A 13,469-nucleotide genomic window follows, 5' to 3' on the forward strand; every position below is an offset into this window, starting at 1 on the left:
GAACGTAGGAATTTAGTTTGTTTTATTGTTGATTGAGGGATTTTCAGGGTCCCTGAACCTTGGAAACCCTAAATGTAGGAATTTAGTTTGGTTTATTGTTGATTGAGGGATTTTCAGGGTCCCTGAACCTTGGAAACCCTGAACGTAGGAATTTAGTTTGTTTCCTTGTTGATTGAGGGATATTCAGGGTCCCTGAACCTTGGAAACCCTGAACGTAGGAATTTAGTTTGGTTTATTGTTGATTGAGGGATTTTCAGGGTTAATGGTTTTGTGGAGTAGGGTTTTTATTGCAAGTGTAATGATGTAACGATTGTAAGCGTAAAATAAATGATGAATAGTAAATCACAGTTTAACGACATTTTAACAAAGTATACTCCAAGTATCGGAGTAAAAGCTTTAACATAAATGAAGATTAATTAACTGTAATTTACTAAAGACATTTTAACAGAGTATACTCCAAATATTGGAATAAAAGCTGTAACATAAATAAAGATGAATTAATTGTAATTTATGAAAGACATTTTGATAGAGTGCATTCTAGACATTGGAGTAAAAACTATAAAATAAATGATGATCGATAAATTACAATTTAATAACGACGTTTTAACACTATATACTCTAATTATTGAAGCAAAAACTTTTAAAATCAATGAAACTTGATCAATTACAACATATTAACGACGTTTTAACAGAGTACACTTTAAATATTGGAGTAAAAGCTTTACAATACATGAAGGTCGATAAATAACGATTTATTAACGATATTTTACCAGAATATACTCTAAATATTGAAAGAAGAAGCTTTAAAATAACTCTAAAGCTTTTAAATAACTTTTCTGATATACTATTCTTCCAAAAGATTTATAGGATACTAAACATAAGTGATTATAATTAATTAATACGTAGTTCTGCAATTAAACAACCCTGAAAGTCCGATTTAAATAGCAAAGATACTCACTATGAACTATTAATCAATAAGATTCAGTATAGGTACTTCTATTATTTCTGAATTATTATTGTTACACATTTCTCTTATGTCTCATAACATATTTATTTTGTCCCTTCTCTCAATAAAATAAAATACAATTTTTAAATATTCTTTATTTCTTTTTTTTCTCCGAATGGAGCCATCAAATTTAACTTTGCCACGGGCTTCACGAAGTTATATTACGTCGCTGGTTCTGATACATGCTGAGGGGAAAGGTGAAGGTTTCCACGGAGCAGAAAGAGATAGAACGAGATGAGTAAGAAGGGGAAAGATGCGGGGGCGGCTGACAAGAAAAGGTTTTCGGGAGATTAGCCCCCTGCACTTTCATTATTACGCCCCTCGCTTTTTCGTTACTTTTTAGTTTAATTTATTGGCTTAACTCGCCGAGATCACCAGTGTCTGTTATTAAACTTCCCGTCGGTCATCAGTGACCGACACTTCAAGTTTACAGTGATTTTTTAAATCTATCATGAGCAGAACGCTTGTTAAATTTTGAGCAGAGATGAACAGAATCCTTTTCCCCATACTGCGTGTAGATTAAATGCATATGATTGTAAAACTTCAATACGGAATCTGAAGCATCGTATTACGTGCAATACAATAAACCACTGTCTGCAAATATTATACTTTGCTCAGGCTCTTCTACAAAACTCAACCATCCTCACTGAAATAAACTTGCATAAGAAATTAAACAGAAATTGAATATTAAATAACAGTCAAATAGCAATGTATAGTTTCGGTGATATTAGAAAAAAATTATCTAAATACAAAGCCGAAGAATCAAGGAAAATTATAAATTCTCTTCTTTTTCAAACTGTTCTTTAACTGTACGTATCTCAATAAATAATACTGTGTGATTCAATTAGAATAATGTTAGTTAATATAAGAAATATTGTATTAAAAAGAGGAAAACAATGTTCTTCTGTAGAATTCGCATTAAACTCATTTTTCTTATATTAAACATTATACGAACATACTTTTAAAGAAGAAAAAAAAATACTAAAGTGTAAACTAGAGATTTAAGAATTGTTACTCAACTATGCGACAGTAAAGTATGAATCAAAATAAATAAAATAAAATCAATAGTCGATAAAAATTATTTACGATACAACAAATATTTAGAAATTATATTTTTCATGCGGCGTTCGCAAGCAATGCCAACGGACCATAATGTCCCTCGCGTCAACTGGTCGGATAATGTTCACACGTGCAGCACACTTGTATACGTTTTCCTTCAGTCCTCTGCAGAATGGTTTATAGCAAGCTTGTCAACCATTAAGACTGGCCAGCGCCTGGGTCGTTAGCCACAATCGAAGGTCCTTCTATGGTGGCAATTCGACGCAGCCGGTCAAGAAAGTACGCCGTGCCTTTTAAATCTGAATGAAATTGCAAAACCCAGCAAACGTCTTAGGGCTATTCAATAAAATAGTCTTGCGTCCATATACTTTATTATCTTCTTTAGATTCGTGACGATTGTCCATTTTCTGAAAGAAATAAATCGGAGATATAAATAATTAGATACATAATAATAATGATTTTGAAACTTCAAATCCTTTATTTTGTGTTTTTTTTAATAATTTTCTCTCTAGATAACTAAAAATTTTGTTCGAAATTTTTGTTTTGTTATTTATAATATATCGGAATAAATAAAATGTTCGAATATCTTAATACAATTATGTTACTAAAAAAAGTCCATTTAATATATCAGAGTAAATTTATGCCATCTGCTACTGAAACGCATAGGAGGCAGTATAGCGTTCTTAAAAACCAACAGAGAGTATTGAATTAGATCTCGTAAACGCGAAATGTAACAAGCCAATGTGATCATGGAAGAGGAAGGAAGAGAAGCGTGGGTAGCGTTATCACCATAACCGTATCCCGGTTATGATAGTACAGTACAGTAACATTCTCGCCGTTCCTCTTCATCACATCTTTCTATATTTTTCTCCTCCTTCAATCAACAAGACAACATGAAGCCGACGATTAATACGTATCAAGTCTCAATAAATAACACGTACATTCAATACTTCTGGCAAAAGTTCTTGCAATCACTTCTGCAGAGGTATTCTGAGAAGATATGATATAATTTGATTTACTAAACGATTAAAGTAATCGTTCAGTCGCTTATGTTCAATGGAGAAATTTGTATATACGAAATACAGCAATACAAATGACTTTATTAATTGCATAATATTTTATTTGCAGAGCTATCAAGATTATTGAATATTTATTGAACAAATTTTGTAAATTTATTGATGATATCATTCCTACTTTTGGGATTCTAAAATATCTACCGCGTATTATTAATCTTAGATAGTCAGTTGTAAAAAGGATAAACGAAACAGTTGTAAAATTTTCAATATGTAATAATCTTATTTTACAAACTATATAAACTTGAAAGATGGTTTTGTATACAAAATAATACTGCAGTATCAGGACAAATGTATGTATTACAATTAAATGGTAGATTTATTAAGTAAGTCTATATAAGCTTCTGCTATCAAATCTTGATCTTTTATATTTAACTTGGTCATTAAATCTTGGGCAATCTTCTCTCCAGTTTCCATATCCTGTTCGTCGGTTAGAACTACCTAAAATAATAATAGATTAGTATTGAATAAAATCAATATATAAATTGCCATTTCTTTATAAATTCTACGTATAAAGAAAATGTTATAAGATATGCATTGATACATTTGCCATGTTATTACAAACCTCCAGCTCCATAAAATTTCCTAAACCTTCGACTTCATCGATATGCACACGAGTCTGCCCAATCATATACAATTTTCTAGTCTTTTTCACATCACCTATTCTACCATTGGACAGAGTTAAAATGTTTATAATTCCAGTACAGGCATTGGCATCCAAAAAGGTCTTCTCATAAATGCAAAGTTTTGGACCCAATGTATTGAATCTTTTATAGTAAATTAATTCCCCTGAACCATTCTGTATGAAGAAAAACAATTCTTGTATTTTATCACTAAGGAGTATTTGCGGCTTGATTAAATTTAATAATTATTACTAAACTGCTGCATTCTAATAAAATAGAAAATTAGCTCCTATTATTTAGCAACCCTTTTTTATAACAGAATTTATAATATGCAAGTGGCACGATTTTTTCAACAAATCCAGCTTATTATTTTGTGAATAAAACATCACTACAGTGCATAGAATTGAAAGAAATGAATAATAATATAATAATTTAAAATTAAAAAAACTTTTACTTCAAACAGTCGTAATTTTAATCTTCCATCTTTTGCTTTAAAAAATGTGTCATGTTGTTTAATAATAATGCACTCAGCATCAGTTAATTCCTTTGTTCGAGAAATTATAAGCTCTGGATCGTCGATTTTTGCTTTTATCTCAATATTGCGCATTGTTGTATAAAAATAACGACGAAGTAATGCAAAAGGTAATATAACTTTATTCGTATAATCATATGCGAATTTACTCCAGTTTTTGACCAAAGATTTGATATGCAATATACAGAGATGGCAATGATCGACACTGGACTGGAATCCACGAGTCGAATCTGACAACTCTGACAATGTATCACATCATTATCATTCAACAAAATGAACTCGAATGAACGGAAAACTAGAATGAACTCAATGAACTACTATCTAGAGTACCTTGTATCTCTAGTAAACACTATGATTCATAACAGGGCCGAAATGGCAAGGCACAAGGCTCTGAAAATAGATATAGTTCAATAGAAGTTAAACAAGTTTCACTCTTTGGCAATTACAATTTCCAACATTTAACACAAATTAATTATGCAAGAATATGCAAACTATTGTAAAATTCTACTTGATAGTTTAAAATTAAATGTTTTTGGCTCAAGACGATAGCCATCTAGCAATAAACAGCTAGTACTAATTTTACAATCACCATTAGCGCCATCGGTGGCGAAACGGCTAAGCTTGTAGTGAAATAGTTTTATTTTCAAACGCTAGATAACGCCACTATGTTTTGATTATCGACACTGCAATATATTCGCGTAATACATTTTATTTTGATTAATTACGAACTTGGAATTACACTATAAGTATATTTATAGCTGAATACAACAATAACTAACTTTTGACGTATTTTTTTTAACGATGTTTAAAAAAGAAACTTGTTGTGACATCTAGTAGTGAAAATTGAAAACTATCTTTCTATAAATTTGGACGTTTCGTGGGTAGATGGCGATACATGCGTTTTTCACAGAATTGGCGGCTTTATTTAAAATAAAGAATCAATTCCATAACATCTAAAGACTAAGAACAAAATGTAGCAATGATAACTTTGTTTATAAAAACACAGATAAAGAAGGTGAATATGCACCAAAACGAATAAATCCAATAAACACGCGATTACAATTATCATCAATTTAATATGTAGTCGATGGAGTTTTTTTTTTGTTATTAAATACAATGTAATATACAATGTTGTGCTTGAAAATGATTTCTTCTAACAGAGAACCGACGATAATGTAACCTTTTACATTCGCTAATTAATCTTACAATTCTTCCTTTATTTTCAATTAAATCGCTTCGATAATTTCATTTTAATGCGCGTGTATTTATTAATTAGTTGTAATTTTTAAAATTAGCGACGGCTGATTTATGCGTGGATTAAATGGGTCTACGTTCTATAATAGATTTCCTCGGATTTGACTAGAATTTTATTTTACTTAAAATTCGAAAGCAATAATGTTGACGTTTTCAATAGTTATTTAAAAGTGACGCAATCGATCGTTTAGTAATGCAACCACGATGGTAAATGTTGTGTTAGGAAAAATACGATCGTCGTATTGAACACCCTGTTTCGAAGCAACGATATTAATTACGAATACCATTACTCGTAAATTATCATACAGGTAAACGCATTCTACCACAGAATTTTACTTTACAAAGTAACTTTCGTGTTATCCTCACTCGACAGGCGCAGAATTAGCAAACTAATCGGGACACAATTTGAAATTGGCTTGGCAAAGTCAACACCTCCACTACTAATTACGACTTTGTGATTTGTTGTACTAAGCCTTCAACAATACTTGTTTGAAGAATAACTCTTTGTGAACGCACAAAAAAAGCATATTTTCAATCATTTTTTTTCTCAAGAACTATTACACAAAAATTGAATGAATGTTTTTTCCCCTTAAAGGTATGATTAAGGAAAGTAAACAAAAAATTTTTTTTTGGTGGAAAATATTTCGTCATTTATTTACAAAATAATATGCATGTGTGCAAAAAAAAAGTTATCCGCTGGCGCAGGTGATTTTGGCTCTCCTGGTAATCTGAAACAGAAAATCGAAAAAGTTTATTAAACTATGTCGTCACACTTATGGTCGGAACCTCCACTTATTTATTTCATCGAAAATAAACAAAATGGCAGCGTTTCTTGTGAAAGAGAGAAAAAAAAATACTTTTTTTGTACCGTAAATCAGGTGAAATTTTAAGTAAAAATCAAAATATCAACTACTTGGAGGTTCCGACGATAGGTGTGACGACATAGTTCAATAAACTTTTTCGATTTTCTGTTTCAGATTACCAGGAGAGCCAAAATTACCTGCGCCAGCGGATAACTTTTTTTTTGCAGACATGCATATTATTTTGTAAATAAATGACGAAATATATTTTACCAAACAAAAACTTTTTATTTACTTTCCTTAATCATACCTTTAAGGGGAAAAAACATTCATTCAATTTTATGCAATAGTTCCTGAGAAAAAAATGATTGAAAATATGCTTTTGTTTGTGCGTTCACAGTGAAATGCTCCCTTAAATAAAGAAGATGTAGTGGTGGCGGCAGCCCTACAATGACCTTGAGCAGCCAATTTATTTTACGACAACGAAAGTTCACCAATCATTAGAAGCAGAAATGGAGAAAATCGTGATAAAAATTCAAACTAAAATCGTAACGAAAGCAGCTTTAGCTTCAGCTCTGAAGAGCTCCTTATTTGTTTAATTTTCTATTTAACATTTATTCAGAAACATAAAAGAAACAATTTTCTTAATTTACTCAACATCGTTCTACGTTTCTATCGTTCTTGAAAAAGATTGTGGTTTGTATAACTAAATTCTTAATTTTGTCAGAAATTTTTAAAGCACACAGGCTTTTTTATTGGAAATTATTCCTAATTTTTCTCACACTGTTTCTCTTTTTGCAATTCATATATCTTTGAACATTTCATATTCAGAATATTAGATGAACCAATCCATTTGCATAATAATAACATTTTCATTTAATGAAACATTTCGGAAAAGAGCTTCTCAATGTAATTAGCTTTGGCTCTGAAAATTCAATGAAAATGTGTTCAATGAAAAATACAATTTGAATTATGAAATAAAACTATATTTCCCGTTAACATGTCAACGTGTTAATCTTGTCAGAAACTTTTAGTCGTTTGTGAATTAAAGAAATCCATATAGTGGACCATGAAAATCTGTTATTCATCGCTCACAATTTTCAATATTTCCAAGGATATTAAAGTATTCCAATCAATGGATGAATTCCTCGATTGCTCACTCTCAGCTCTTTGTTTTATCGGTTAAGATAGAGAAAAAAGATAAAGCTGAACAATTTAAGAGTGCCATGAAAGGATCGTTAAAGTGCCATTCTACGCGCAGACAAATGGCAATTATAGTGTCTCCTTTGAACTATAGTTCAGCGAGTGTCTTCCTCGAAGCAATCACCATTACGAGTCTACGTTACTCTAAGCAATCTTTCTATTAACATTTTATTGTACCACGTGGTGTTCCGGTGTTGTATCCTTCGATTTCCTAAAATTTAGATGCATCTCTTCTCGTTTTTTTTTTTAGTATTGGCTCTTGTTCGCTCCCAAACGAAAGGCAAAGCTGGATAATGTAACGATGACGCATTAAAAGATTATTCTACATGCAGAGTAATGGCAATTACTCGTAGGTGTGATTACTTACAGTAAAATGGTGATCGTACCGCTCTGTTTGCTATATTCCAAAATATAACTGCGAAAAGATGGCTCGAAATTACACGCATTACTGGTCATACATGTGGGAAATAAAGATTAATTGTTCATTTCTGATGTGATATCAAACTTTTACAAATTCTTTTGTAATATTCCTTTTTTATATTTACAATTTATTCAACCGACGTTTAGTTTCAGAAATAAAAATTAAAAACTTCAACGTTCTTCAGAAATAAATATTAAAAACTTCGATGTCGTGTGGGTGGCGTTGTAAAATTCACCGATGATTACCAATCTATCGGAAAGCCGAAAATCCATTACTGTTTATCAATATTTAATTTTTAATGAGTAATTAACAGCTAACGATGCTTTTCATTTTCACCAAACTTTTACAAATTCCTTTGTAAGACTAAAATGGATGAATAAAGTATTTATTTAAAGAAAATTCATAGAACGTTCATTTGTTTTTCTTTTTGGTTATTAAACATTTTTTGGCATTTTGAATGGATGAGTAATCATTATAGACATTTGTGTTTAGTAATAAATTCGAGACTAATATAAACAAGAACAAGATAAATAACTCGTTATTTAACTGAAAAAATAACTAGAAACTTTCATTGATAAACATTTTGTAAGAGATAATGAAGGATATCTTGAAGGATATTTGAATTAAGTCACTGGAACAAAATTCAGAATTTTTAGAAAATAAAATATTTGTAATATTAAAGTGGAGTAAATTCTTACATGTTTCGAGAATCAGTAATAAAACATAAAAATATGAATCATAATATTGCTAATTTTAATCATTTAATTTCAATCATGTAAATGTAGTCATGTAAATGAAATTGATTAAAATTATTTAACGAATAATTTATCTATGTTTATGTCAATTCTATTCCTGCAAAAGATCCCCCCAAAAAGCAGTAGCGATGAAATGCACTTGTTTAAGGCAACAACAAATAAATTCAATACACGAAATCATTTCCACATATGTGACCAGTAGTGCGCATAATTGTTTACCCTTAAGATTCAAGTGGAACAGCAGATAGAATTTACAAAATGTTTCATTAGAGCATAAAAACGAATTAGTTTAGAAACGAACGTGGACACCCTCGGCGGAGGGAAGAAAAGAAGAGAACAAATAACACGTAGTCTTCGCTATTAGTTCTCTAAACGAAACGTGGCTATTGTTGCTATTAGCTGTACACGTGGCCTCTCACTCGACGCACAACAGAATTATCCGAAAGCACTCGGATCTCGAATCCTTTCGTTCGAGGCCATTGCTTAGAGTTTCTTCGATATATTCGCTACATTTTTCTGTGCTCTTTCGATACACCGTCTCATATTTTATTTTTATTTTTTTTTACATGTTTTTTTTTTGAGGCGAGACTACTTTACGCGTAGTCACTCTTTTTCGATAACGATTAACAATTCAATAAAATTTCACGTTCATGCTCGAAATCGTCGCTACAAAAATCTGCAGGTTTAGAATTTCAAGTCGTAACAAACTTAATTAATAGCGTCACGTATACGTGACACGTTTATATATAGTGTTTTCTTTTTTATTACTATTTTGCTTCAAAGCGCGCGTCAAGCGCGTTTTCTCGTCCATTTTCGTTTGACGTATTATTTGGATGTTACGGAGACTTTCGTACGCAGAAAAGTATTTTCTTTCCGCGTTTTCGGAAGTTCGATGTTGAATCTTATTAGCTCGAGTGTGTGACGACATTTCGGAATATTTCTGCGCTTGGATTAATTACACGATCAGTGACACGAACTTCTGATACAGTCGCACATCTTTGATTATTCATTCGGCTACATTAATCAGAATTGATTGCTCTCTGCGCGTCTTTTCGTTTCGTTCCCTTTCTCACTTGGAAACAAGAGGATCAATCAAAATTAGAAGAACACGACTAATTGACTCCGTCATCGTGTCGCATCAAGTATTTTCTTCATTTTTAAATTTGCGATCTGATAAATTTATAATTTATTTAACACTAAACCTACCGAAATTTATTTGTATTGTAAATATCTGCAATGAGCAATAAAATGACTGATCTTGAAGACACTTTTTTCAATTGCATGGGAAAATATTTCACGTGATACTAAATTCAATAACACATGAAACAATTGTATACAATGTTTATATTGTATATATCTAAATTTAATTAATTTTAAGTTGTATACAATTTTTATATTGTATGTAACTGTACCCAAAAAATGAAAAACGGTAGGTTTAGTGTTGGAACCTGTGCTCGTAGTCTTTGTTTCCTATGTTCCACGAGTTACGACAGCCGGAAAAACAATCTTATTTGTCCTCCTAACGTGGTTTCCTTCCTTAAGATAGTTGTTCCATGAATATATTTAATGTAGGATTTTAACAAAACTTCGCTCGCTTGTTATCTGATCAAATATGAATCACATGAATCTATTTCGATTTAAATTGACCACCCTACTTTTATAAAAACTGATATCAAAATTTTGTTATTTTAAAACAGACCCTTATGGAACACACAGATTTCCACGTGAGTTTATTCAATTCAAATCAAAATGCAATTTAGGAACTTGCTGAAAATTTGATATGTTACAAAGAACCGAAATTATAAACCATTTAAAAGAAAAATACCGATTATTGACCGCATCGTTACCGAGATGCAGAGATAGGCAAAACCCTAGTCTTCGAATAAATTTGAAGTTTGCCGATATATTTGTCTCGTTTCCTTCTTTGAAAAATGTCCAAAAGAGGAAACGAGACAAACATATCGGCAAACTTCAAATTTATTCGATGCTTAGGGTTTTGCCCATCTCTGCCGAGGTGTAATTCATTAAATTTTGAAACTGAACATAGAGAAGTTGCGCAGTAACATTAACAATCAGCATTGCTGCCCCAATCATATCCCGAGTATTACGAACGTATGCGTATATGTACGTATTGATTTCTTATGGACGTGTAGCAGTAAGACTGTATTTTACAAAAGTTTTCAATTATACTTTTGAACGTGACTATCTCGAAACAACTACCTTAAAGTTGAACGAAGACAGATAGGGTGCTTTCCTCGTAAAAGACATCATCTTATTTCCGTCCAAATCCCGATACGGACGATACAGAGAACGATCTGTCGAAAATGGCGTCGGTACGTCTCTCCTATGTTCCATTCTTGTTCCTTCTTCTTGTTCTTTCTTTCTTCCTGGGAGAAAGAGATGGAAGAGATCTGTTTCCACGGTTCCTTAAATGTACTCGGCAAACATTATCCAATAAGTTACGTTTAATAGGGCGAATAGGAAAGGGAAGAAGACCCGCGAGACTCGATCGATGTTCAAGGCACGCATTCGAGCCTTTTGGGCGGGTGTCGGGCCTGGCGGTGGATCTGCTGGCGATTTCTGCGATCGACCGGACAACAACATTGCGTTTTCCTGCGTGACAACGATCACAACTTGAACCGTCGCTGGGCAGACATCGCTTCTGCGCCTCGGGGACGTCGGAGACGTCATCGAGAAGCTTTTACAGAGGCGAAACTCGTTTCGAAACCATTCATGTCTATGCTCATGTAGTGTAATAAGTAGACTGCGGATCTTTATGCAAAATAAAATCTTCGTGAATGTGCCTACAAAAATTGAATCTAAATAGGAATTTATTTTATTCTGCAAATATTGTAACATGAACTTTGTTATCAATCTTTTTTATATTCTTGGATATTGTTTGCATTTTCTAGTTTATTACACATTCAAATTTCCGATAAATGCATAAAGATCCGCAGTCTAGTAATAAGTATTCGTACAGGAACTAATACAAAATAAAGCTTTATGTATTTATTTTATTAATAAACTTTAGGGGAAGAAATAATTAATTAACACTCCTACATATTTTTAGAGTAGAATTTGCGTAAATTGAAGTTATAAATTAACTTTTAATATTAGCCTCTTATTTCTTTTCTTATTAATTTTATTTTAAATTGGTTGCTGTACAAGTACTTCTTACACTGACTATATTTCTCAATTAAAATCAATTCTAAGCAAATTAATTCTTCGCACTCGAGAGGTGAGTTTCACAAGGAAATTTTGGTAATTGATACGCTCAGAAAACTTCGAATCGTTGTAGAAATAAAATTCATGGGAACCTAATCACAGTGCCCTTTGTCATTCCTTGCCCACGAGTGATTTTAAGGGGTGGAACCAGGATATTTATACTTTTGTTAATATCTCTGTAACTATAAGAGATATTGAACAAATTTTAAATATTAAATTTAATAATTTTTAATATTCTATGACACTGTACTAAGAATTTAAAATAAAATTGATTATTTCACCCACCATAAATCTTTCCACCACCCACTGCTTAAAAATTGTGTTCACAGTTCTGTGGACGCTTTCATACTGTACAACTTTTGTCTAACCAATTTCGTTCTACCTGTTACCACATTCGAGTTATTGTGCAGTATAGATATGTATCCTGTGTCGGACTTTGGTCATAATTCATGACTAAAATTTGAAAAAATCATAACTCTTGATTGGATAAACCGATTTCAATGATCAAAACAGGAAACTACATGTAATTAGGTGGAGAATTTAAAAAAATATATTAAACTATCCGAAGAATCTATTTTTCAGTACTTTTTGTCAAAAAGGTACATAAAAAGTTGCCGAATCTTTAAACACCTACAGCTCTCGTAATAATGAACATTTTGGATTCAAACTTGTTTTCGTTGTATATCTCGCGGAACCGTACAAAAAACATACAGAAAGTTTTTCTCTAAAGTGACAAATTTCACCTCTGCAAGAGTACTCAGTGGAGACATCAATGCGTGGGACAGAGGTTCGCGTGGTGCATCGATCTTCGAACTATTGGGTCGCCACGAGCATTCATGTTCCTTTCTATTTATAAAACTAAGATGTTGTTTGTAACCTTTATCAATTTAGTTTAAGAGACGTTGACCACTATGATTTATAATCCTTTTCAGTGCTTACAATTTGTTCATTACTGTAATGCAATGAAGCAGCAATAAAAAAGGCAATTAGGACCTGCCTGATGTAAATATGTGTATAAATAATCATATATGTATTAATTTTTATAATAACCCTAAAGTCAGACATGTAGAGATCAAGGATAATCTCTTATTATTGGTATTTTATATATTTTTGGATTTATGCACATCCTTCTATATTTTTCCATATTTCCAGTTACTATAAACGCATGAACATCTGCATTCCGACGAAAATACTCTTGCCAGGCTATCATGAAAAGGATATTTCAAAAGAAACTTTAATTTTCATCACTGTTCGAACCACCTGGCTTAGATTAAAATAAAATTGTTACTCTTCCTCGATATAACAACGTCAATAGACCCGATTACTGGCGTTATATCAAGGGAATTCTACAGTCTAACAATAACAAACAAATAACAAATAGTAAAGAGGATCATAAATCCTAATGATCAAAACGTGTTTTAAATTAAATATTAAAGCATTAACTTTCAATAATTTTCCACGAATCGTATTGATTATTCAGGGATTACCAAAAGGTTTTCCAAAAGTGTCTTCACGATA

The 13,469-nt window shown here is 31.9% G+C and overlaps 2 protein-coding genes across 4 annotated transcripts in view; both read right to left on the reverse strand.

Moving 5' to 3' along the window:
- Nucleotides 1-3,434: 3,434 nt before the first annotated feature.
- Nucleotides 3,435-4,617, reverse strand: LOC128873310 (uncharacterized). Its single transcript, XM_054116801.1, has 3 exons — nucleotides 4,216-4,617; nucleotides 3,704-3,937; nucleotides 3,435-3,579 (listed from the first exon to the last, which is right to left on the reverse strand). The coding sequence occupies exons 1-3, from the start codon at nucleotides 4,366-4,368 to the stop codon at nucleotides 3,445-3,447; spliced, it is 522 nt and encodes a 173-aa protein (XP_053972776.1). The 5' UTR covers nucleotides 4,369-4,617; the 3' UTR covers nucleotides 3,435-3,444.
- Nucleotides 4,618-5,193: 576 nt separating this feature from the next.
- Nucleotides 5,194-13,469, reverse strand: part of LOC128873883 (glycine receptor subunit alpha-3) — a 44,086-nt gene continuing 35,810 nt past the window's right edge. For 2 of the 3 annotated variants that reach the window (XM_054117859.1, XM_054117857.1), the window contains exon 9: nucleotides 5,194-11,339. In XM_054117859.1, the coding sequence (XP_053973834.1) occupies nucleotides 11,154-11,339 (186 nt within the window). In that variant the 3' untranslated portion in view covers nucleotides 5,194-11,153. The remainder of the gene's footprint in view (nucleotides 11,340-13,469) is intronic. The other variant, XM_054117858.1, reaches the window with a different exon arrangement.

The sequence above is a fragment of the Hylaeus volcanicus genome, chromosome 3, assembly GCF_026283585.1.
Source record: "Hylaeus volcanicus isolate JK05 chromosome 3, UHH_iyHylVolc1.0_haploid, whole genome shotgun sequence".
Classification (NCBI taxonomy): Eukaryota; Metazoa; Arthropoda; class Insecta; order Hymenoptera; family Colletidae; genus Hylaeus; species Hylaeus volcanicus.

Bases quoted from the DNA above. Each gene is read 5' to 3' on its own strand.
- LOC128873310 (XM_054116801.1), bottom strand. From the start codon at position 4,368: ATGCGCAATATTGAGATAAAAGCAAAAATCGACGATCCAGAGCTTATA. The intron at 3,938-4,215 runs GTAAAAGTTTTT...TTCTTCATACAG, and splicing joins TAAAATTACGACTGTTTGAA to AATGGTTCAGGGGAATTAAT. The intron at 3,580-3,703 runs GTTTGTAATAAC...TTATTATTTTAG, and splicing joins GAAATTTTATGGAGCTGGAG to GTAGTTCTAACCGACGAACA.